The following is a 25546-nucleotide window of genomic DNA, read 5'->3' as shown; positions in this document are numbered from 1 at the left end:
CATCGATTAAATGCCATTGCTTAGGTATAGTAGTTATTCACAGACATATAATGCCTATTTGAGCTTTTCATTATAGCAGTTATCCAAAATAATCAAAGTTTTTGTAAGGGAAGGTGGTTAAATTTGTGATATGAAATTAAAGAAATGATAGCTTTACACGGACCTGAAGAGTTTGTACTCTGATCTAAGATGTACTTTAATCCGCTTTATACCCTTCAAATTTCTAAGAAAAAGCACTCTTTCATCAATGCAATCTGTTTGTACTTGATTATATTTTGCTTCAATGCCAGCTTTGGAGCCAAACTTTGGGTAATTTCATTATCTGAAGCTTTTTGAGACGGGTTGGATGAAAATTAACAGGAATTTTCATTATTTACTTGAGCCAGATGGTGCAAGAACAAGAATTCCTATAAGATGCCAAAAGTTTGTTAAGAGAAGATTCTATTAACCAAAATTGTGAAATCTGTTGCAGTATTCAAAGACCATAAAACTAAATCTAATAATAATCCGAATGAAGGAAGCTTTCATATGATGCTTTCTTCACTGCTTCCTGAACATCTTCCCAATTTGCTACTTGCTCTGACAATGGCGCCGTGTGTATCTTAACTTGACCACTGGTGAGCTCTCTATAAGGCAATCTTAGGAACTCTTGAACCTCTCTGATGAGTTTCTGTATTCGGAGAAAACTTCTAACTGTGAGTCTTGATAGAAGCTTGAATTTGAATGTGTATGATGGAAATAGTACGAGTTTTTAACTATTACCGTGCGGTTTTTGACAAGATCCTCATAGTGAAGAACCATATGGCGAGTGGTGTTGAAATATTCAACAGCCTTTGCAGTTTTTCGTTCGGCTTGCTTCAATTCAGGAATCAGTTTCGTGATATTTATAGTTGGCTTGTATTTTGCAAGTATCTGAGCCTGAAATTCGATCATTATGATTAGCTAGTACATGGTAACCAAATGAAGTAAGATACATGCTTGTGAGAGTCAAGCTGAGGAAACCTCGGCTGATGAATGGACATGAGATTTGTGGGTTCCATTCAATGGCCTAACGTCTTTGTCATAGGCATTTGCAAGCAGAGATATCGTTCTGCGAAGCAAATTCTTTCTGAATAGAAATATTGCAGAAACTCCATTTTTCTTGAAGTACTCGACGATATCTTTGTGATGTTGCATCACACCCTGGAAAATATTTAATAAGTATCATGTGCAATTTGAAATCTTTAAGAAAAAACAAATAAGCAAATACTATCACTTTCTCAATTCCCATGTGAAATTGTAAATTTAGAAGCCAAATTCTGATGCGTCACTCACCTGATTAAGCATCCATTTGAATCCAATTGCAGCTGAGCACTCATTCTTGGAAGCACTAGAGAACCAGTCAAGGTTATAAACTCTATCCAATGTCTCCAAAATTGAAGAAATATTACTTCTCCTATCCCTAAGTCCAAAAATTTCTCCATTGGAGCTAACATTTATATGACTATTTAACAATGTCTCAAACCAACCACTCCCTGATCTCTGCATTGAAAAAATGGCAAAATATCTTACTGGATTGCAGACACATTCTTCCCTGCATAAACAAGCTTCATTTTTAACAACATATTAAATTGAACCATGCATGGATAATAATCGAAGAAGATTAATTACATTGTTGGTACCTGTTAAATGTTTTAGGATTTGGAAAATGTATAAGAGGAGCTTCCCATTGTTCAATGTCGGGAGCTTGACATTTCTGCTGCTGCTGCTGGTCTAGTGCTTTTATATTTAGAAATTTGGCGTTTGTTCGTGGGCTTATTTGCCATAATCGGATTGAGCAGATATAAACTCCAGAAACCATGAGGAAAAATAAGACTACAATTGTTAATATTAATGGAGATTTCTTAGGAGACTTTATGAATTTCGGGTCCTGCATGAGTTTCAAATGTAACCAAAGAAAATCATTAATAGTAGCCAACGATTCAGCAGAGTTAACCAAGAAAATGTAGTGCGAAAAAAAGGTACTGGTGGACATAGGAACTTACTGAGGCTTCCATGTAAAATTCTCCATTAAAAATTCAAAAAGTGTAAGCAGAAGTTATAGGATTTCCATATTATATTCGTTTGAGTTTGTAGATTTTTGAGAAAAAGAAGGCGAAAGAAGCGGTCAGAATATGACAATATCAGGTCAAAAGCATGCAAATTGTAAGGAAAACAATGTGTTTGTGTAGACTGTAAACCATGTAATCATTTGCCTATCCATTGAACATAAAACTTAAAAAAGGAACAACAGGGAGAAAACTCGAAAAGAACCTGGATTAATCCAGGGTGGAAAGGCCATAGAAAAGAAAACAAGAACAAACACCATATATGTCCCCTCCCGCACTTTTTCTTTTCTTCTGTATTTTTTGTCCACGTTAAACATGTTGATTATTACTATGATATTCATATTACAGTACTTTTGCCTTCGTTAATGCGCTTCTCAGTAACTTTACTTAAAGTGGGTTTTCTTCTGAGACTCTTTTACCTTTCTCTGGAATCTGGTCTGGAGCATCTCCAAGCCAAAGGCAGATACAACATTCCAAACATAAAACAAGGATTAATTTCCTTCACAAGAGAGTAAGATTGCATCCCTTGAATACTATAGTACTCATTTGTTTGAATCATGAATGGTTGTTCCTACCTTGAAGCACTTAGCCATAACAGAATGAAAAAATAAAATGGTGAAAAAAAATGTATTACTAATATCAATATTCAAAAGAGAGAGAAAGAGAGAGAAGAAATGGGGCGAATGAAGAGAAAAATGCACTTTATTAATTGGTCAAAATACATATCCTCTGATGTGACATTAGGTACTACACAAAATCTTCTATCGAGTTGCAATATCTACTCCTTTTCTGTTGGTCAAGTAAGAGAAGAAAGACAGACAGAAATAGCAAGTTCACATTTGCCTAGCCTGAGTGGTCTCAAATTTATTACTTTTTCCTCCTTTTTCTATATTGGCAATACTCCAACTAGAACTAGGCCACCATACGACTCGACAGATTTAACTGTGCTTGAACCAGCAGAGCAGACGCACTGCACATATTCGTTCTGTCTGGTTTCTGTTCCCACATTGCTATCTCTTTTCAGATTTCAAATGGTACATAAAATGACGCATCTTTAAGCAAATCCTGCATACTCGTATACCCACTAGGAGAAATTCCTGGCTTCTTGCATGTTGTATCAAAACCAAATCCCAATAACAAGAAGCATCACCACTATCAAACTAGCCGTTTATTTTCACACATCACCTTTGCTGAGTGTCCTAAGTAAAAAATGTCACCAGTAGAGGACATTGATGTTCCTGAATACATGACACGGTACTGTAGTCACTCGCTTGCTGTCCGACTACTTGGTGAATGTGTTACCTGTTGAACAGCAAGAAAACACATCAATCATATTAGCTGAAACAATGAGGGGAGATTTGGAAAGCCAAGCTAAAGTTTGAGCAAGAGGATTGTTGCTTTGTTTCCAGGATATATCAACAGATTTGATATTCCAATATCAACTATCAAGGGCATGCCGTGCTTTTGGAAAGGAAGGGGGGTGAGAGAGAACAAGTTAGGCGGACAAGGTTATGGCCTTACAAAATTATACAGAGCTGTGATTCAAACCAATCTGGTCTATAAGATGATCAAGCGAACTATCTGCCCCAAAAACTTGAAAGACTTTGCTGCTTCCTTTAAGCATTTGTTTCGATCATCTCGAGACCAGTGCTGCACAGTATCAGCCAGAATAAAAAAATAAGTATGGAGAAAAATCCCAGAAAAAGGAAACAAATCATTTTTCGTTTAGATAGCAATCTCAATTATCAACCTCTCCAAGCATGTTGAGATTCTCCCGTACACCTTTCAACAATTCTTTTACATCACCCTCCCATTTATAGAACTCCAGCTCCCTTCCTTCAAAGAGCTGTTCAGAAACCTAAAGAAAATAAAACATTAGAGAAAGATGATTGATTTGGTCTGAGAAAATCTATGTTGGCAAAAAATATATGGTTTTTGGCTCTTGCATTCTCATTTTGGTAAATAAAAATTCTTTTTCCTTCACTTTGCAGAGAGACACTGTTAGCGTGCACAATTCTCTTTTTGATTAGTATTTTCTGAAGGACACAACATAAATCACACACAAGAACTCTTCTAACTTCTAAGTTCCCAAATATAAAAATAATAACAATATAAACGTTTACGGCCTCAAATTTACAAAACCTTTCATTGCCACTTCGAGCAGCGAAAAGTCGACACTATTACACGGCATGATATGATAGCAGCATGTGCAATGACCATTCACGCATACCTTTCTTACTATCACTTGGCCACCGGCTATGTGTGAAAAATATATATTGTAGAAATGGGACAAGAAAAGTGGGGCACTTTTCTCTTCTAATTCCTCCAAATACTTGACATAAGAAACTCCTGGATTGCTTGGTTCTGGAATCACAAGATCTTTTTGGCTAAACCATTCTAGATCTTTAGAAAGACCTGCTGATCTTTCCAATCCAGTTCTCCTGAAGTAGGCATCTGTAGCAGATTTCAATGTTAAATTTTAAACTAACTCAACAAGCAAGATTTTTACTCTAGAAAATATTGTGTGACAATCATGAAATTAAGCAATAACCAATTGCTCACATCATTACAATGGGAAAAGATCCAACATCAATTCATTGAACAAAAAAGGTTAACTCTGCATCTATGAACTCAAAACAAGACAAGAAGATAACACCCAATATCAAGAAACTTCCTTGTTAGACTGCATATTTAAGACATGACAGGCATAGGCAGCATAAATAAGAAAGCAAATGCCCAAATTTTACTCTAACAGAGTACTCAAAATCTCAATCAGTAGGGACAGCCACAAGTTCATCGTCTAGAACAAAAATAAATTCTTTTAGCCCTTCAGAGTTCAGACCAATACCATAAGCTAGCAGGGACAGTGATACCAAGTAAATTCTTTTCTTTTTTCCTTTTTGTTTCAATATATGGGGTACAGAACAGGGAGGATATAATTCTCCCCTTTTACACATAAAAAATAGAACAGGCGCCCAGATAATGGAAAAACAAAACAAGGTCAAGAGCACCTATTTTGTAAAACAATAGAAAAAAAAAAGAAGAAAATTGCAAGGAAAAGGACTCACAAGCAACATCATTTGATTCATCAACGATACGCTCAATAGTGTTGAAGACGAGCTTGCTATCAACCAAGTACTTAAGGAACCCTTCCATACTGGGTGTCCAAGTCTCTGCAACTCCATCACCTACACCTTGATTGTTTTCCACTGCTTCAGCATTATCTCCTCGTCCTTCCTCTTCTTCTCCTTGGGTATTTTTACTGTCAGTGTCAGTGTCGGTAACACTATTGGAAGTGACCTTTTTACCGTTAATATTACGAAGCCTCATAGCAACAAATCTCATCTCTTCAGTAATACCCACGCTCTCTCCAGGGCGCTGTTTCCTGTACCTCATCCTTTTCTTTTTGACCGGAAGCCCTGTCATGTTGTTATTACTACTACTACTCGTCGAAGAAACAGTAGAAGAAGTAGAGCAGCAAAAGATTGTGGATCCTACATTTCTGGTTCTGTTGAGATGAAGGTATTGGGTTGGGGTTGTGAAACTGAAGAAGGGGAATGAAACTTGACAAGGCCTGAAAGCTGTTGGATGAAAGACAGGCGGTCGCAAAGCCATGTCCATTGAAAGATGTTCACAAGGACAATACAATCGCATCGTTTCCCAAACACGGATGGGAGGAAGAGATGATGAGATTGAGAGATGAAGTTTTTGCAGTTAATGGGCTCTATATTGGGTGGCCATTTTCAAAAACAGGCTCCTAAAAGGCCCATTCCTTTCGCATATTCCATTTGTGGACCATAAACCGCGGTAAAGCTAAGTGATAACTCGAAGTCTCCAACCAGGAGTCCATTCTGGGTCAGATGTTCATTCACCCCATTATTGATTTAAGCTTCTCTAAGCCTAGGAGCCCATGGATTCACCAACAATAGCCCGAAATCAAGGAATGCCTAGTCGAAACGTAATCTCCCCTAGGGCTAGCCATGTATATATTATCGGGGGCCTTCGGTGGCCTTCGGCCTGATGATCTGATTGACGAATTTACGCAATGGAAGTATGGAACATAGACTTTTCTTTTGGAAAGTGAACAGAGGCTTATTTAAGAACAATGGGAAAGAGCAGCAACATGGGTTTGCAACACTTTGATCAATCATTGTATTTCTTTTACTCGCAGCGTTTATACAGCATTTTAAGAACCCATTCATGGGATGGGTTTCTACTTTCTACTGATACAAGTAAACGAGGAAAAAGAATACAAAAAAAAAAAAAAAAACGGATGTACTGTCTAAAGGATAGAAAGAGGGATGATGTATAGAAAGCTGGTATAAAAATGTTGATCATATGATGGTATAGAGAGGAAGATGCTAACTTTTTCCTAACCTTATATTTGGATAACTATTAATAAAGGAAAAAAAAGAAAAAAAAAATTTTTATTGCATAAATATTAACAAAGAAAGAAAAAGAAAAAAAAAAGTTTTTTAAATGAAAGAAAATTATGTATGTACTCTTTATTTAAATAGTTAAAACTTATAAAAAAAAAATCTAATAACCATTATTTGAATAAAGAATAAAAAAGAAAAAAAATGATTTATCATAATATTTTTTTCAATTATAATATTTTTTTATAAAATAACAAAAAATATAAAAATATATTTTCAAGCTTATATCCTTCATCCATTTTTCTTGACACTCGTTTATGTTCTGATTTACATCTTTGGTTGTTGTTGATAAACTTCTAGAATGCTAGTGTTACTTGATGATAGTTTTGGGAAATTTCTCTCTTGTGCTGCTTGTTCCATACTTCCATGATGCATATTTATTGTTTTTTTGTTATTTATAACTTGAAAGACACACATATATATATAACTAAATTAAACTTTTAGTGTTAATAAAAATATAGATATAATAATTTTTTCATAGAATAATTTTGTTTTCTTTACCCTTTTTGCTTTTCTTTCCCTTCCCCTCAATCCAAAAACACTATCAGTGAACACATTTTATTCGCAAAATCTTAAATTTCAAAATAAAATATAATACTAAGAAAGTATAATTTCAAGGGAAATACGATTTTTCATTACATCCCGTTTTTAAATTTCTGTATTTGGTTGAAAAAAACCTAAGATAACTTAAATATTTTACTATAATACCTTTCAGTACATAATAAACGCAACAATACATCAATTACTGTATTAATTTCATCTAAAAAATACAATAAATGCAGTATTCGAATGACCAATTATAAAAAAAAAAAAAAATTAACCATCAATTAATGCATTAATTTCATCCAATAAATGTAAAAAATACAGTAATTAAACAAATATAATAAACAATTATTGTGTTTATTTTACAAAAATATATATTAACCGACAAACCCATAATAAATGTTCATTAAATCAAAAACTATCAAGTCAAATAGATGAAAAAAATAATGCAATTCTATTCAAAGACTCGCAGTAAAAATTAAGTGTCAAATACTACGTTTTGTTCAAAAAAACGCAATAATTATCATACCGATAATAAATGTTTATTAAATCAAAAACCATCAAACGTCCATCCAAACGCCTCCTAAAGGTTAGTTATCTGATCCACAGCCGATTTGCTCCTGAATGAAATATTTGATTCCGCCAACTTCCAAGCAAAAATCAAATTAGCTCTGGTATCTATGACTATGAAGTTCATTAAGATTAAAAAGAGAGAGAGAGAGAGAAATGATGCCTATTGCTGAGTATAAGACTAAATTTCTCTTCATGTATATTGAGCTATAAGTTTACGCAAGAATTCTAACGTTTCTGTGTATGAAGGATCAGAGCGGCTGAGCGGTTTGCATGAATTTATATGATCTGTTGACTCTAATACCTGTTTCACAGTCAAAAGAACAATTAACTTTTGGAGACTAGAACCATTTAGACCATCATTGGAACACAGAATAATGTTAAAGCATTTTGATTTATAGATGTTACCAACTTACATTATCATTTTCATAGAAGCATTTTGGTCTGTTGATGTTACCTATTTGTGTTACCATTTTTATTTAAATGATCCAAATTTTTATCATTTAAGAATATATAAGTACCAAAGTCAAAAGATAAACACTTACAACAAGTTCACCAAATCCAGGATAGGCCGATTCAATTGGCACGATTTCCATACGTAAGGCCCATCCCCCATAGCCTTCAACAATTGGTGTGACCTGGGTCTGCAAAATAGCAAGTTTGAAGCTCATATCATGCTTAAGGTGACACTGCAAACACACACACACACAACAATGCAGCATTCTTGGGGGAAGGGAATACATTATCATGAATAGATGCCGATCAATTACCTCAGAGAAACTAAGGACTTGGAGCTTCTGTTTCTTATGAAGGTGACGAAGAAAGTCATTAAGTTCTACAAGTCGTGGAGAATCACTTCTTAGTTCCCCTATCTATGAAAGAAAACCAGTGAAAAACATCAACATTAGATTCTGAATTGAAACTATTTTAACAGTCCAAAATTTCAGAATCACAGTTATGTACTGATTAAAAAGTTGTCGATTCATAATTGATCATATACTAACAGTTGGAGCCGGACGTAACACAAGGCCCATTCGCCAGGGCATATCAGCAAGCTTGCTGCCAAAATGTGGGCAGCTATAGAACACCTGAAATTACACGAAACACCAAGATTACTGAACTTGCCATGGCAAGATGTTCAAACACATTAACATCATGCCTCAAGGTTCCACTTTTTATTTTAATGGGATTGTTTGCAATAAAATAATGGAAATTGCAAGTATCTAATATTTGAGCACTTACAACTCCAATGGTGTTGTTCACAAGGTTCTCCATATTTTCTGCCTTTGCTTTATGTAACATCTGCTTGACCACCAGACCTCCCATGCTACATATAAGAGAAAGTCATGCATTGAACTATAAAGTTATGGAAACTGAAACAATTAAAAACTACCCTAGTCACAAAAAAGCGTTCTTAGCCAAAAGAAACCAACTTGAAACTTTTATTTTCCAACACAAAGATTAACATTAACCATCCTTCAGCGGACTAGAATCAAATAAAAATAGCTTTGCACCTGCCCCCCGGCCCCACCAGCACCCCCAAGGCAAAAAGAAAAGGAAAGAGAGGTTGAATTGATTAACCTGTGCGTCACAAAAACGACAGGCCGATTCCCAATGCCTGCAGCAACCAGCTTCTTTAGTAGCACGGAGCTAACTTCCTGGAGGTCAAATGAAATGTTCATGAATAATGTCAGCAGAAAAAACAAATGATGATCACAAGTTTGAAGATTTCTATTACACCAATGCATATCATAAGAAATATGGCAACATGGAACTAATAAACTGAGTTTCCAAAAAATGTATTCAATGTTGCATGGGTTTAAAGAGGGGAGAAAAACTCATGAGTTAATCTAAGCATGCATCTAAGTGTATTATAAATGAATTTCTCAGGTGACTCATGACCAGAACTCCAGTAAATGAAGCATAACAAAATTGACAAACTAAATAAACCAAAAGCAGCAAACCTGAAGAGGCAGGGAAGCTCCGGACCACTGTGTTAAGTTTGTCTGTATTAAACAATATGAAAATGATCTTGGAGTGTGAGAAACAGCCCAGTGAACACCTCAAAATCACTAGAACTAAACTGATTGCCAAAAAAATGGAGTAATTCATAAACTTCTTCAAACTACCATAAAACTAAAACAAACCTTGTATTTCAGGGAAAACAAGCGAGCTTGAGGAAAATCAGCTGAAAGCCATTCACCTGGCCAAAATGTCCCAAGCTTCCCTGCTTCTTCATCAATTTTCTCTACCAAGCTAGACTTAGTTGAGGATTTGTCCTCAGCTATGCGCCAAGTTTTATAAGGCCCACCACGTAGCCCATGTACAAAGACAATATCCATTTGAGGAATCTCTGATTTGGAATCATTATTAGATACATTAAAAGAACTGGATGAGTCAGCAACATCTGAAACTTGGGTTACAGTTGTCCTATCACTGTTCATGGAATCAACCTCATTCAAAAGAGACTTGTCTTTCTCAACAGAGGATTGGTCTTTTCCAGGACACTTCCAATGGGGAAGTTCAGGGTTAATTAAGAATATCATGTCATCATAACGTGGGCAAATGCTTGTTCCCTCTCTGCTACTAGTTTCAGGAACACTATTTACTGAGTCAACACCAATTCGCTGATTGCAAAATACATTTAACAGAATGGCCCTAGCATAACTTTGTATCTTAAGGTCACTGATGCCTGATATCTTCCCACTAGCACAATCCTCAAGCCATTTACACCAAGTTTCATCAGCTGCAATGACTTTCTGGACTTTTGGAAGGAGTGAAAGAATGGTTAACAGTCTAGCTGCATGCTTCCGAATGTGAGCAGTAGGTGGGACTCGGACGCTAGATGGATTGTTTGTTTTTGAAGGTGATGACTCACCAGCATTACTTGAAACCCTTTCTTTGGCCTCAGGCGCTCTAGATGCAGCATAAGCCTCTATTGCAGCAAGTTTCTCATAATCATCACGTAACAAATAGCGTCTTAGCAAACATAAGACCCCCAAATCAGTAATTTTATCCTGTAATAAAGAATCTTCAACACAAATTTCAGTCAGTGCTTTGATCCCCTTGAGGGTAGCCAATGCAGAATCTGCAACATCAAACTTTGGAGGATTATCTTTCTTTAGATTTTTAAATGGTCCAGCAAAAGGTTCAAGAGAAAGAAGATCTGCCAGTAGGAAGGTATCGACAGAATCGGCCAACTGATTGCCAGCCAGATTAACGACTGCAACTGCTAATTGATTAACAGTCTGTGTGGCTGAAAGAATGTTAGACTGATCGATCTGAGTCTGCAAAATTCAACTAGATCATAACTATGAGTAGTTTAAGTTGAAAATGTTACATTCTATTCTTAGCTTCCAGAACAAGTGCATAGTGCGATTAAATTTGCATATAGTCAAAACAATTAAAGCAATTAAAAACAAAAGGTACATCTTCGAACCTTTACTTTGTTACTCTTAGGCTGAGTGCCTCCTTTAATAGATGATGCCTTGCAGGAAATCAGGAGATCATTTAGCAGAAGAGCTAACCATCCTTGAGAAATTGGAACAGAAGATGGGCCGTGGGCTTCAAGAATGCATGAAAGAATTCTTATGGCAGAGGATTGGATTGCATTGGAGGAAGATTTTCCAAAAACCCAAGAAAGCAATATACTAGACCACTTTTGACTTTCTTCGAGAGATAAATGCACGTCCTCAGTTGAGAGCAATTCCAAAGCTTTTGCCAGAGCTTCTTGAACCTGCTGATGCTTTGCTGTCCTCGTTGCAGTGACTCTCATCAGCTCAAGACCCTTCTCCATCACAGTCCTCCTTGCTTCCTGGCTCCTCTCAACAGCAACTATTAAAGCAGATAAAGCCATTTGAGTTAAGGAAATGTCTTCATTTTTGCTTGCATGTGAAGCAGTAGAAAGAAGACTGGAGGCCCAATCAGAGACAGAGTCTTTTAAGGGAAGATTATGATCTTCCAATAACAACCGAGCCACCAAGCTACCATGCCATTTCACAGATCTCTCAGCTGCTAGTAAAGCAGTCATGACAGCCTCTCCATCTCGATCCAGTTCTTCAATATGGGACCTATTGATCTCCGATGCCATTGCCCAGTTGGCTAATGCCCATGCAGCAAAAGGCACAGCAACATGCTGGGAATGCAAATCATCCCAAAGACCAGGAACAACAGCAGCAGACAAATTGGCTTGTCCCACCGAACTATCATCCTTATTCAACAAAGTAAGTGTTTTCGAAGTATCCCTATCTAATGCCACACGGGTAACATTTGAATGATCTAACTTCATATACTCCATTGTTCGCGACAGCCCTATAACAGTCGTTCCTTCAAGAATTTTAATCCCAATCCCCTTCATTCCTCTTCCCCCATCATTGTCATCATTTCTCTCTCCCTCGTCTAAATGCATGCCACCTTCCTCAATAACTTGAATGGCTGCTGCAATATCTCTCATTTCCGCATTCCCTGGTAACCAAGGCTTAAAAGATGCCTTTTCTACACTGTCACAATTGGATGTAACAATATCCATTATAGCAGCCACAAGCATACTTCTACCTTTCAAAGAATCAGAAATATCGAATGAACTACGTCCCGGATGCTGCTCCCACACAAAAGCTATTTATCAATGGTAAAACAAAAAACTTAGAAGCACCAACAAAGTTGGGGTGCAAAAATATTTTCATAATCAGTGGATAATCAAAAGAAATAAAAACTTACCCTTTTAGATTTATTTTGAGGTTGAGATGAAAAAATGAACCTCAACAAATAGGGGATGGCACCTGCTCTTCCAAGTACGTCTTTGCGCACGTCGGGATCCGCAATTAGGTAAGCCAACGCCCTCGCCGCCTCGGCCTGAGTGCTGATAACATCCGTTTTTCCCACTGCTACCGTCTCCAGCAGCCAGTCAACCACCGCGCCGCCACCGGCGCTCACGATAGCCTTCCTTCGACTAGCATTGGCGGCGGCAATGTCGGCAAGAAATGAGGCTACGCGAAGCTCGAACCCTGCCCGAACTTCGTCGTTTGCGGACGACATCACCGACCTGAGCGATTGCCACAAAACAGAGGCAGCGACGCTGGTTTGTTTAGCGTGATGGACGATCCTCTTGAAGGACTCATTTGATTTATGGATCGTGTGCTCAATTGATTCGTAAAAAGGGCTTTTTCTAGGGTTAGGGTTAGAGTCGGAGGCTTCGTTGCCTTTATTGGCGGAAAAGACAGCGACGGAAGCAACAAGAGCGGAGAGGAGGGTGGCGGAGAGGAACAAAACGGAATTTCGAGAAAAAGAGGTGGTTTTGGAAGGAAGAGTTGAAAGATGATTTTGAAAAATTTGCGGTTGCGGCGATCGGGAAGGGACGGGAAACGAATTATTGAGATTGTTAGGGCATTCAATGGGGTTTTTAGAGGAGGAGGAAAACCGTCGCGGATAAAGAAGATAGCAGGGCCGACGAGTCCTTAAGCCATGACGAAGCATAATTTTATTAGAAAAATTATTACTTTGATGAAAAATAAAAAAAAGAGAAGGATCAGGAAATTACGTTGAAAGGGAGGGCGGGAGAGAAATTCACGACTGAAGAAAAAGACGAAGTTTTTAAAAATATACGGACGGTCTATAAAATGGAATTTTCTCGCCGCATATGCGAACCTTTGCCCTTTGCAATAAAGGGCCTATGACTTTTAATGTTTACAAATGGGTTTAATTGGCCCAATAAAAATGGGCTTAAAATATTTTTTAAACTTAATCAAAGCCTTTGGGCTTTTAAAAAATAGATTTGATTGCAAAAAGACTAAACTTGCATACAATTAGATGATTATAATTACCAAATTATAGGCATGGCATTGGTTCGAATACTTGCTCGTTTTCAAATATCCATACCGTAATATTAAAAATTTATAATTTCTCCAAAACCGTTTAAAAACATTTCTTAAATATCTATAATCTATCCAAAACCGTTTATTTTACAAATATCCGTCTAAAATCTCTTATCCAAATTAATGTGATTTAAATTTTAACTTTGATTTGTTTACTTTAGTTTTTGTTTTTAATTAAATTTCAATTTTTAGTAAATCATACACATTATTTTTTTAATATTATAACAAAATTATAACTCAAACTAGTTGTTAAAATTTTGAAAGAATAAATGATTTGATAAAAGTTTAAATTTATCCATATTTTTATATAATATATATTCTTTAATTTAAATGGTTAGCGAGTTTTCAAAATTTTAAACTTGAAATGTATCACAAATCGTAACTTACTCGTATATGTTTATAATTATCCAAAACTATTTTAAATGAATTCCAACAATTTGGATAATATTAGTTTTATTGAAAACTAGAATGTAGATTTATATTATGCTACAAAAAATTTACATACATTCATAAAAATATATATTTTTTAATATCAAATTCAAAAGGCAATATAATATAATAAAATAATGATACTTAAAATCAAGATAAGTACATATTTGAGGCTACACAATTCTATATTTATCCATTTAAGAATTTTACAAACTCTATATCAAATTATTTATTTATATTACCTTATAAATTCTAGATCTATTTAGATTTGAGATGATACAATTTTAAATATTTTCATTTAAAAACTTTATATTGCTTAAATTTACAATATCAAAGTTGCTATTTGTTTTAAATAAGAAATTCTATCAATTAACTTTTGGTTTAAGATTTTTTAAAATCTTTTAATATTGTTCTACTCAAATGAGTTTTTTTTTTTTTTTTTTTTAACTTTGATAATTTATATATATTTTTTAAGTTATTAATCGATTTCCTAACTATAACACATCTCTTAACATGTTATGAAAATATTTATTACAAACAATTAGACAAAATTCTAAAAGATTAAAAACAAAAATAAAAAGTAAATTAAATTATGGCAAAGCTTTTCCTAAGTATACAAAGAGGGATTGACTAATATTAATATTGCAGTTAATGATAAAAGAACAAATCAAATATTAGAAATAAATTATATATGATTGATGCTAGAAAAGTATTCGAAAAACTTATATTTTTTGCAATATCTCCTCATCAGCTTCTTAAAATTTATCACAACAATTTAAAAATTTGAAGGAATAATTATTCTAAAAAAACGAAGAAAATTATTTAGTTCATAGAGAGACAATTATGAATTATTAATTAAAATCTTTGCCAGCTATAGATGCTTAACCTTGAGACTAAACTTTTAAAATTACTTTTCAAATTCACTAAAAGACTTTATCATGTTTACACCTTAAAAACAAAAAATATAATCAATAAGCTTTTTTTTTTTTTTTTCATTTCAAACCAAATTTAATGTTCATATAAAAAAAAAGAAATATTCAATTTTTGCTTTTGTTTAAACAACTTGTTACTGATGCCATCAACTTACTTTCCATAAATAAATAAAAAAAAAGTCATGCCTCAATCCAAACAAAAAAAATAAAAAATATATATTTTTTACCCATAATTAGTCAATTAATCACTATTTCAAAAGATAAAAAAAAATTTAAAAGTACTAAATTCAAGTTTCAATCCAAATAATAAAACTATGCCACAAAAGGATATTTTTATCTTATACATGGAATTTGTCAAGATATAAAGGTTGACCACGGTCTCTATTAATAATTCCAATGAGCTCCAAAAATCCAAAAAGTGCAATGCATCATATTCATTTATTCTTTAGAGATAAACATTGTTATTTAGACAAAATAAAAAATTAATATCAATATTAGGACTTGAAAATATGAATAGAATATGCTATAAACAACATTGATCAGTGACGTTAAGTAAACACATCCAATGATTATATAATTTAGACAGATCATTAAAAAACATCTAATACATATAATTAGTTGGAAAAAGATGCTTCTAATGTGGAAGAATACAAAATTGATAGATGAGAAATTAATGATCAATTTATTTTGTTAATGAGTCTAGCTATATCCTGTTGAGTTGTCAATTACTTTAGTTTACTATAGAATAAGCAACTTGATGGTAGTAAAAAAAATACTAAGGCAATGCCATATTGCTTATGTTAAAAAAATCATGGATGCTCTAAATGTTGGTTGATGTGCAATAATCTTAAATATTCAAAGACTTTGAATATAAGTTTAGGTCACTCATAGTTAAAAGTATAATAGATTTTGAATCTCAAAATCATGTTTTGAACTTCTTACCAGTGACTATATATCGGATTTATAGCCATAAGGTATATTTAACAAGAACACGGGACACATATAATGGGGTGTGCTAACATATTGAGAGATAATATTGAATGAACAAAGGCTCACTTTTAGTTTCATATAATTGATAGTTCATAAAGCATATATCTTTCCATAAACCCAAACATCCATCAAATTAATTGATAAGAACCCCAAAATAAAGAATCATTTAACATTATTTTCACCTAACCCTTGCTTGTTAGATTGTCAAATTTCACTAATCATTCAAATATAGTATGATTAACACAAAACTCTAAATAATTACAACTAACTACATAGCTTGATTAACATAAAACTCTAAATAATTACAACTAATTGTGAAAAAAAGAATTACCTAAGGATGCAAATTTTCAAAAACCTAAACATACAAGAGCAATAATTAAACCTATAAATATGTTGCATGCTTCATCATTTTGGTAAGCACAAATTTAAGATTCATTACATTCAAAATGCATATGGTAATAGAATAAACAAGAAAATGTGAACTATGATTACACATAAACTAAATATGCATGTTAAAAATATACCTCTTATTGATAAAAGATGTTATATGATCGTCATAGTATTGTTATTGCATCACAAGAAGCCTCTCATATTATAAGTATTAGATCATATAAACTCTAGCAACATGCAACATACTGAAACTTTGCACTTTTAGTTTTGTTTTGAATTTTTTTTTAGTCAAAATTTTCATCTTTGTTATGACTTGTATCCTGAAACAACTCGAAAAAGTGTACATGGCTAATATCTAAGATATAAACTAAAATTTTCTTATATGTTATGTTTGTTCCATAATAAAATAAGCATCGTAATACTTCTTTATATTGGTTTTAACTAAATCTATTATTTCAACTACAATATCAAGGCTTTGTTACATTTTCTTTTTTTTTTTGTTTAATTTTTAAAATATCTTTGCTACTTGGGAGCTATTTGCTTTTGTATTTAACTTTTATTGGTTCAGATTGGCTTTATAAATAATGTGCCGACAAAGAATAATGCATAAATTAAAAAGAGAAAAACCTAGATATATATCTTAATGGTCGAAAAGGCAATTGTTTTTATGTGATGATTATATAGTTTAACTTTGTTAATACAAATTGATTACTGATAAATGACTTTAAAATTTTGTACCCAAAAGAGAATGACATTAAAATTACTATAATTTGTTGAGATCTTGTTACCAATCTACAACTGCAACCTAAAATTAGAATTTAATAATGCATAACTTAATCATAGACATTATATCTATCTTTTTTTTAAGTTCCTTAATTTATATAATCATAAAATAATTATAAAATTCAAATGTTCTTTTTGAAAGATTTTAGCAATCTAAAAAGAGAATTAGCAAAAAAAAACACCTTTATGGTGTTCTTTTTCTTTTCTTTTCTTTTTTTAAATTCTTATAAAACCTACAAATAAAAGCTATTTTTTTTAGCATAATTATGAAAACCATTAACCACCTAAGGTTTAAAATAGCAGTGGCACATAGCTGTGCACTATATGCAAATATTAAAATCTCACATCTTAGTAAAAAAACCCAAAAAAATAAATACCTGCAATTAAAATAGCCAAAAGTTGCATGAACTTGATAATTGCTCTTTTCATAAATCTGACTCTTCATTTTTTTATGACCAGAATTAAAAAGAAAATAAAAAGTTAAATTGGAAAGAGTGCCACAAAAAAATAAAGAAATGAAAAGAAAAGAAATAGGTAAGGGGTTGAAAACTTGTGTTGACTTGTAGTAGGAGATGAAATCTTGTAACAATGATTTTTTTTTTTTTGCTAGACCTTTTCATTTTTCTTCTTTTTTTAACTTTTTTTTCCCTTTGTTTTCTCCACCCACCACTTTTCATTTTTTTTCCTTTTTCTAGCTACATCTATGCTTCATGCCCCTATTTTTTTCATTTTGTAAATTCCCTAAACCTTTTCTTTCTTCTTCATTTTTCTTCTCCCAAGACCTCTATGTTTTTCCCTTTCTTTTCTTGATATATCTGGAAGCTTCTTCTCTTAAATAACACTAATTACTCAAGTAACCCTAACATAAATAAAAAATACCCTTTGTGTCTTTATTTGACAGATGTCATAGAGGTATAGAGCTGTAAACAAAAATACAAAATAGTTAGATAGTATATAACATTACAAAACGTTATAAAAAATTTCATTAATACCGATGGATTTTTACCATTTGTAGACACCCCATTTAGTTCGAGGTCAATTTATATTTTAAGATTGAGTTTTGAATTTTTTTTATTTATTTTGGCATTATATTTAGTTTAAAGTTATTATTATTTAAAAAAAAATTGTTTTGCTAAAACTTGAAGAGGGTTTAATTCTAATTTGGTTATTGAATTGAAAGTGTTTTAATTAAAAAAGGATTGTAAAAGAGAATTGGTTTGAGAGGTGGATTTGGATTTAAAATCCAAAGTTGGAATTGATTAGAAAATTCAAACCAAGAGAACTTATTTTCCTATTGTAATTGAGATTAGAGGCCTATTACAAGACTCCATTAGGATTAATTAGAAACAATTAATAATCAATAAAAAAAATCAAGAGAGAAAGTGAAAAATCAAATTAAGTTTTTTTATAGTCTTTTTTAATGTTTTGGGTTTAGATAATTAGGTTTTTCTTTTAAGAGTTATGTGTTGGGGAAATGAGTTGAGAAGAAACATAAAAATGAGGTATTCAACAAAAAATTTTCATAGTAAAATTTTTGAGGGTTTCAGGTATATAAGTTTTAGGTTTTTGTTTAATTTTTGTTTAAACAAGAAAAAAAAGCAATCACCCTAGGTGAGGGGCGCCAGTAAAGCCATAGGTTGTTTGTAGAAAAACAAGAAAGAAAACAAGAGAGTGAAGAAATAGGAAAGTAAAAAAAGATTGACCTGGTTCGAGGATCAAATCCAATAAAAAGTCCAAATCATAATTAGTTCCAACAACTAGCAAATTGAAGTGAGCAAATGTAATTATAAAGACCCACATGCTTTGAAATCAATTGTAGCCCAATTTATTTGATATTTCTTTTTTTTTATTTGTACATTTATTTATGTTACTTAGTTGTATCTTTTTCTTCTCTTATGCATATTTAAAATAAATTTTTATAACAAGTTCATGATTCTTACCAAATTATTAAAGGATTTTCATGGGTTTAAAGTTTTTAATTAAATTCTACCAAATGATTGAAGAATTTCATAATAAATTTTTTAAAAATAAATTGTTTTCAATCCTATCAAATGATTGGAAGATTTAAATCTCTAATTAAATATTACTAAATGATTGAATGACTTAATGAATTTTTTTAAAAAAATAGAATTTTATTCATATAAAATGATTGGATGATTTAAGTCTTTAAGTTAAATCTTACTAAACTATTGGAAGATTCAATGATTTGTTAAAATTTCATCAAAAGGTTTTTAAATAAAAATTCTACTAAACAATTGAAAGATTTTATTAATTGTTTCCAAATAAAAAAAAATGTTAATGAATTTGACGACAGAACCTCTTCAAAATGAGACACAAGTCTCCATGAATACTCTTGAGATGGAGAAATTATCTCAAATTACTATCAAACGATTTGAGTAACTTTAAAACCAATTTCCAATATTAAATTTACTTAAAAAAATTATAAACATATTTTAAGACTTAGATAACATGAAATCAAACTGATACCATCATTTGGATGAGTGTTGTGAGGATGTTATAACTTTTCACACATGTAAACATATTCCTAAACCTAATTTTGATTTCGTGGCCTAGAATTTATCTTTTAAAATATATCTAAGTCAAACTCAGGACATCTCTTTAAAATATTATAGATTCAGTTAGGTGACCAATCATACCTAAAAAAAATTGGTGACGACTTTTAAAGTTAAGTCTAGCTATAAGTTTACGGACTTATATGTTATGACATATCTATCGACATAATTTTTTCTTAAAAAAAAGTAAAATTTTTTTACTGATAAAATTTACCGATAAAAAATAATTCGTTAGTATTCTATAGGTGATATTGGCGCAGGAAAAAAGAAATTGGCGTGGGATTTATTGAAGGAAAAAAATTGTTAATAATTTGTAGATAAAATCTATTTTCTTGTTAAGAATAATTTAGTCTTAGATTTCAAAAAGCAAAGGGTAATATATACTCATTTAATGCACTCGTTTCATAACCTAGCTTAATTTTTTTTTTAAATAGCCAACTGACTCTTGGATTAGTCATTAAGTTGGAGTATTGTTGGAGTTGGTGCTTCAAGATTGTAAGTTCAAACAAGTCTATGTGTGTAATGTCCTCTTTAACTAAGTAAGTAATAGGGTGAGAGGTTTAAAAGTAGATTAAAAATTTTAAAAATAAATTAAAACAAGCCTATAAAAATTTTAGAACTTTTGACTTAACTTCTTAAAATAACTAAGATTAAAAACAGATTAGAGCATTATTTTAGTGCATGCAAAGGTGAAGCTTTTAATTTGTTTGGAAGTGAATTTAAACAAATCCGAGGACGCTAATCACTTCAAAGTTTGACAATTTTCTTCCCATTGCAACAATCCCCAATCCTCAAAGCTTGCACGAATTGTAATGCTCATAGTTAGTTTTAGTTTCTGTTATACACATCAGTATCGAATCGTGCCTAATTGTTGGGCTAATTTCCTAACCAATTGCGTCATTGCCTTCAACTTGTAAATGGTGACCAACAAAACGTCTAACGTCTAAGTTTCAAACGAGTTCATATTGCCTTTCCACACACTTCATAGATAGAGCTCCAATCCTAGCGAGAAAGGGGAAAAAGTTGTAGGTAACTTTAGGCTTTAAAAAGATTTGTATAAACCCTTCTCAAATGCTATAATACAACTTTTTCTCTTGTTTTAAAGCTTTTGTCTTATTTGTAAAAAAATAAATAGTCTTAATTGCTATAATACAACAGATTCCCAGCAATAATACAAATTAAACCATCTCTCAATCGCCTTCTAATCCAAATATATTTTCATATCAAGAAATTAAGTGCCTGACGTCTTCTTTTTTGTGATGCTGGAAAGTTAATTTCTTGTTTCCTAATTCTATGGCTGATGTACATGCTCAGAAGTTTGAAAGTAAGAGTTTCTCCTATCTTTTTTTCACTAATCATGATCAAAACCAAGTGAAATTGATGATATGTATGGGCTAATTCATTTTGAGAAATTATTCAAAGAACCTTAATCCTGAAACACACAAAACTCATGTACTCGTACATAAATGAATGGGTCATTGAGTTCATAGATGTTAAAGGAAAAGGAAACAGCCTCAAAAATAAAAAGTCAATCACTATTTACTTGTTTAACTATAATTTGATTCATCCTCAAAAATATAAACAAGTGTGTCTCACCATGAAATGAAAAAAAAAAAAAAATCAATTACAAACATTGGTTTAATTCAAATGATTTATCTACTTTTTAAAGTGAATTTTAGAAAGATTAAGTTCGATCTCATGTTTATAATTTTTCTTTTCAAATCTTTTAAGCTGAGACTTTCCTTCGAAAAAAACAAAAACTCCAATTACATTTTAATAAGGTTTGGGGTCAATGTTCAGCCCTTTCGAGTTAGATCGATTAGCATGTTTTAAACATGTTATATAGGGATGACTCTTCTTCAAATTTATCAACGTGTTTTATTGTACTCAATCCATTTGAAAATTGCGCTTTTTACGTTCTGTTCTATACATGAGGGCGGCACGTAACTTCATAGTGTAAAACAAGTCAAGAAAGAGAACTTACCATGTGCCTTTCATGCTTCTTGGGAGATCATGACTTGCCCAAAGTCTCTTGGGACTTATCTCACCGGCCTCTTATAGCATTGGTCTCCTCAACTTCTATAATTGTTGTAGGGAAAAAAGAAATACTGCAAATATGTCTTTCAAGATGAAAGCAAGTTGAAAATGATTTTTCATTTAGTAACTGAAATGATTGTTTATTAATTTTTTCAATATAAAAATAGTAGTAATCTGCTCATCCTGTGCATACCTAAAAAACCCTTATAACTTAATTTAAATGAATTTTAAACGTGCGAAAGAGGCATATATATATATATATATGTGCCATTTGGATCTGTACGTGCATGGAACATATTTTCATCTTCATATATATACAATTAATTAATAAAATAATTAATTAATGAAGTTTAGATGAGTTCGACAGTAGATTATAGATGGAGCTTAAGTTGAAAATGAAAGTTTAGTTTAATGCGCATCGTTATGTTCTTCGCATCTCACATGTAGCACTTATCCTTAATTAAATTTTAATAATTAACAGTTGTTGGCATGCTGCCAACGTGCATAATTTGCAGTACTACATCACTTTTGGATAAGCGCGTAATCAGCACGTGGATGCAGGCATTTAAGACTACTAAATTTATTTATTTATTAAATTTTTTTATATACACGTGGATGCATGCATTTAAGACGACTAAATTTATTTATTTATTAAAATTTTTTATATACACGTGGATGCATGCATTTAAGACGACTAAATTTATATTTTTTTTATATAAAAGAAGACGTGGTGTAAAAATATAAAAAAAAAATTGTAAACGAATTCCAAATTTATCTTATGTTATTTTTTATAGGTGATTGCATGCAATTATTTGATTCAATGATAAATATTAATTAAAATGTCTAGTTTAGTCAATGACAAATATTGTGCATCTAGGAAAATGCTGAGAAGTGATCACCAAGCTTAAAGCTTATAAGGTCTATAAATACTACAGGTTTCCAGGACTTTAGTGCATCAATATTCAACATCTTTTCTGCTTAATTTCTCATAGTTTACAGCTTAAACCTTAAAAGCATTACCCATTCCCCTAATGGAGACAACAGGAAAGCTTCTGCATCCTCCAACTCATGGAGACCTTATTACTATTCTCAGCATTGATGGAGGTGGAATTAGAGGAATTATTCCAGGAGTTATTCTCAGCTTTTTAGAATCTGAGTTACAAGTAATTATACGCTCTACCAAAATTATGATTATGGGTCTTTATATATTAGAATAAAACCTCCTATAAGCTGATTTTTATCATCAAACAGGTGTTAGTTTCATGATGATTATCTGATCACGTATTCTCTTGTTGCAGAAACTGGACGGTGAACAAGCAAGAATTGCAGATTATTTTGATGTGATTGGAGGGACAAGCACTGGCGGTCTTGTTACCACCATGTTAACAGCACCAAACGAGAAAAACCGACCCTTATATGCTGCCAAAGATATTAAGGCCTTCTACTTTGAGCATGGCCCTAGAATATTTCCTCAAAATAGGTACTGAATAATATTGGATGAAAGTAAATATCTATACAACAGAAATGCCAAAGCCAGGCAGCCAATTAACGGATTCCTCTTTCAACTGCAGCTTTCCATTTTCCGGTGTTGTAAATATAATCAAAAGAGTGTTGGGACCAAAATATGATGGAAAGTATCTGCATGGAATTCTTAAGGAAAGGCTTGGAAACACAAAGCTGCACCAGACATTGACTAACGTTGTAATTCCAGCTTTCGACATCAAGAAGCTGCAACCAATCATCTTTTCCAGCTATGAGGTTGATCTTGAAGTCTTATAAACTATTTTCTATGTCTCATGTCTTATATAGGAGGGAAGAATTCACTAATTCTGATTTCTTCAGGTCAAGAAAAGTCCAAGCCTGAATGCCTTACTCTCAGATATATGCATTGGAACTTCAGCCGCTCCAACTTATTTTCCGGCCCATTATTTTGAGACCAAAGACTCTGAAGGAAAGGTGAAGAAGTTCAATCTTATCGATGGTGGGATGGCTGCTAATAATCCGGTAAGACAAAACTTAATTTTAATACTTTGATAAAAACTCTTAATTAGACTTCATTATATTAAAGCATAATAACAATCTATTTGTTCAATTCTTACTGAATTTCATAGGCTTTAGTTGCCATTGGTGAAGTTACAAAACAGATCAACCGAGGGCATTCTGATTTCTGTTCCATAAAGGCAGCAAGCCATTTCAATAGATTCTTAGTGCTATCCATAGGAACAGGCTCAGAAAAACTTGCAGAGGAGTACAGTGCAAAGCAAGCGGCTCAATGGGGTGTAATTGGGTGGTTAATCTCCGGCCATTCCACCCCATTAGTTAAAGCCTTTACAGAAGGCAGTGCTGACATGGTTGATTTCCATCTTTCTGTGATTTTCAAAGCTCTAAGTTCGGAAAAGAATTATCTTCGCATCCAGGTTAGTTAGCATCCAAGCTTATGGTTTTTCTTTTTCTTTTTTTTTTTTAAATGAACTTCAAGAAGAAATTAGAGGCTGTAAAATTTTTGCTCCAAATTAGTTCGTCCATCACTATATTGCAGGATGATAAGTTAAAAGGGGAGGTTTCCTCTGTTGATGTTTCTACCGCGGAAAATCTGAATAATCTTGCCAAAATTGCTGAAAACTTGTTGAATAAACCTGTTTCAAGGTTGAATTTCGAGACGGGTAATTATGAGCCTTCAGGAGAAGGAGAAACCAATGCACAGGCTCTCATAAGGTACAAAATTAATGCTCCAACACACACACACACGCACGTGTGTGTATATATATATATATATTCCAGCATAGTATATATGATTGCTCTTTCTACTTTCTAGCCTCCATTTAACACGTTTGATTCACATTAACAAATGTGGCAGGTATGCAAAGCTGCTCTCTCAGGAGAAACACCGTCGTGAAAGGTCATTGTTGCAGAAGCCTGGGGCACAATCAAAATGAACTTGAATTCATGGAAGTTTTAAATGAGATAATTATCAGTACTCTGTTGAAGGGTTGTATGAAATTAATAAAATTAATGTAATACATTGATTAAATTAGCAATATCAAAATGATTTGCTGAGATAAATAAAGTTATATAGTTTATAGTTTGTCATTTATCATCCTTAGAATTTAGAAATCAGATTAGACTTATGTGCCAAACAAACTTTGTCATTTATCATCCAAATGCCTTCTGTATTTTTTTTCAAAATACATTTTTGATATGACATTCGAATACCTTAGTGGGACATCCAAAGAATAACAGCAACACATGCACCACTCACCTAAAACAATGCATTTTCATTTGACAAAACTCCATCAAGGGAGAGATCAATCAAAGATTACTTCACTCTTTTTCCACGAGTTTGGTAGGAGGATTGGAATCAAAGATTTTATCTGTCTTTATCTAAGCATTTATAATTCAACTTAGTTAGTAGCTGAAGAAGAAAAAAAACCACCAATAGTTAATCAATTTAATTCATAAGAAACATGAGTGGTTAAATTTTGTGTACATCTATTTTGACTTATGTATAAGAAATTTTATCTGGTGTACAAGATATTCGTTATAAAATTTTAAATCTCATGCACAATTATCGCAGGCACGTGTATAGAAATTTCATTGCTTCACAAATTGACTATCATCAGTTTTTTCCCACTTGAGCTTAATTTAAATTGCATTATTAATTTGACATCATCAATCTTGTAAATATATGAAAGATCATAAAACTAATGACTTATCAGTTCAATGATATTAGAATCGACTTTAAAATTAAGAATTTCGAATTCAAATCTTAATTGTAAATCAAAAGATTAAGAAAAAACTATGTAATTTTTTTTTTGGTCAATCATCATATATATCTAATTCAGTACTGAATACAGGCAAACAAAATCATGGTGTATTTTGGGTTTAGTATTGAGTTTGTAATAATTA

The 25546-nt window shown here is 32.6% G+C and overlaps 4 protein-coding genes across 6 annotated transcripts; 1 reads left to right on the top strand and 3 right to left on the bottom strand.

Moving 5' to 3' along the window:
• Positions 1-356: 356 nt before the first annotated feature.
• LOC111312636 (uncharacterized) lies at positions 357-2057 on the bottom strand. Its single transcript, XM_089767656.1, has 5 exons — positions 1662-2057; positions 1315-1573; positions 1003-1182; positions 763-918; positions 357-670 (listed from the first exon to the last, which is right to left on the bottom strand). The coding sequence occupies exons 1-5, from the start codon at positions 2012-2014 to the stop codon at positions 497-499; spliced, it is 1122 nt and encodes a 373-aa protein (XP_089623782.1). The 5' UTR covers positions 2015-2057; the 3' UTR covers positions 357-496.
• A 714-nt stretch (positions 2058-2771) lies between these two features.
• Positions 2772-5857, bottom strand: HO2 (heme oxygenase 2). The gene is made up of 5 exons (XM_089767651.1): positions 5156-5857; positions 4318-4541; positions 3838-3945; positions 3609-3737; positions 2772-3389 (listed from the first exon to the last, which is right to left on the bottom strand). Exons 1-4 carry the CDS (start codon positions 5739-5741, stop codon positions 3645-3647), a joined length of 1011 nt encoding a protein of 336 aa, XP_089623777.1. The 5' UTR covers positions 5742-5857; the 3' UTR covers positions 2772-3389; positions 3609-3644.
• A 1644-nt stretch (positions 5858-7501) lies between these two features.
• Positions 7502-13243, bottom strand: LOC111312634 (alpha/beta-Hydrolases superfamily protein). 3 transcript variants are annotated; one of them, XM_022913075.2, is made up of 10 exons: positions 12353-13243; positions 11076-12233; positions 9784-10923; positions 9601-9642; positions 9218-9294; positions 8879-8963; positions 8641-8724; positions 8407-8508; positions 8182-8280; positions 7502-7940 (listed from the first exon to the last, which is right to left on the bottom strand). In XM_022913075.2, the coding sequence occupies exons 1-10, from the start codon at positions 13106-13108 to the stop codon at positions 7830-7832; spliced, it is 3654 nt and encodes a 1217-aa protein (XP_022768810.2). In that variant the 5' UTR covers positions 13109-13243; the 3' UTR covers positions 7502-7829. The 3 variants fall into 3 exon arrangements, with proteins under 3 accessions (XP_022768810.2, XP_022768811.2, XP_089623756.1); XM_022913076.2 differs by having other exon boundaries at positions 7502-7712; XM_089767630.1 differs by lacking the exon at positions 9601-9642.
• A 9349-nt stretch (positions 13244-22592) lies between these two features.
• LOC111311371 (patatin-like protein 2) lies at positions 22593-24730 on the top strand. The gene is made up of 7 exons (XM_022910746.2): positions 22593-22803; positions 22939-23120; positions 23212-23398; positions 23483-23644; positions 23752-24057; positions 24180-24355; positions 24498-24730. The coding sequence occupies exons 1-7, from the start codon at positions 22672-22674 to the stop codon at positions 24574-24576; spliced, it is 1224 nt and encodes a 407-aa protein (XP_022766481.2). The 5' UTR covers positions 22593-22671; the 3' UTR covers positions 24577-24730.
• The last annotated feature ends 816 nt before the right edge of the window (positions 24731-25546 follow it).

The sequence above is a fragment of the Durio zibethinus genome, chromosome 1, assembly GCF_047325235.1.
Source record: "Durio zibethinus cultivar Kanyao isolate XHJ-2024 chromosome 1, ASM4732523v1, whole genome shotgun sequence".
Lineage (NCBI taxonomy): Eukaryota > Viridiplantae > Streptophyta > Magnoliopsida > Malvales > Malvaceae > Durio > Durio zibethinus.
The sequence above is the reverse complement of the archived record's forward strand: the minus strand, read 5'-3'. Positions and strand labels throughout refer to the sequence as shown.

Excerpts from the sequence above, each read along its gene's own strand:
- LOC111312636 (XM_089767656.1), bottom strand. The coding sequence starts at position 2,014 with ATGTCCACCAGTACCTTTTTTTCGCACTACATTTTCTTGGTTAACTCT. Across the intron at positions 1,183-1,314 it reads TCAAATGGATGCTTAATCAG|GGTGTGATGCAACATCACAA; the intron begins GTGAGTGACGCA and ends AATATTTTCCAG. Across the intron at positions 919-1,002 it reads ATGTCCATTCATCAGCCGAG|GCTCAGATACTTGCAAAATA; the intron begins GTTTCCTCAGCT and ends ATCGAATTTCAG.
- LOC111311371 (XM_022910746.2), top strand. The coding sequence starts at position 22,672 with ATGGAGACAACAGGAAAGCTTCTGCATCCTCCAACTCATGGAGACCTT. Across the intron at positions 22,804-22,938 it reads TTTTAGAATCTGAGTTACAA|AAACTGGACGGTGAACAAGC; the intron begins GTAATTATACGC and ends CTCTTGTTGCAG. Across the intron at positions 23,399-23,482 it reads TCATCTTTTCCAGCTATGAG|GTCAAGAAAAGTCCAAGCCT; the intron begins GTTGATCTTGAA and ends TGATTTCTTCAG.
- HO2 (XM_089767651.1), bottom strand. The coding sequence starts at position 5,741 with ATGCGATTGTATTGTCCTTGTGAACATCTTTCAATGGACATGGCTTTG. Across the intron at positions 4,542-5,155 it reads TGAATCAAATGATGTTGCTT|ATGCCTACTTCAGGAGAACT; the intron begins GTGAGTCCTTTT and ends AATCTGCTACAG. Across the intron at positions 3,738-3,837 it reads ATCTCAACATGCTTGGAGAG|CACTGGTCTCGAGATGATCG; the intron begins GTTGATAATTGA and ends GATACTGTGCAG.
- LOC111312634 (XM_022913075.2), bottom strand. The coding sequence starts at position 13,108 with ATGCTTCGTCATGGCTTAAGGACTCGTCGGCCCTGCTATCTTCTTTAT. Across the intron at positions 12,234-12,352 it reads CTCAAAATAAATCTAAAAGG|CATCCGGGACGTAGTTCATT; the intron begins GTAAGTTTTTAT and ends GTGTGGGAGCAG. Across the intron at positions 8,509-8,640 it reads TGTTACGTCCGGCTCCAACT|ATAGGGGAACTAAGAAGTGA; the intron begins GTTAGTATATGA and ends TTTCTTTCATAG.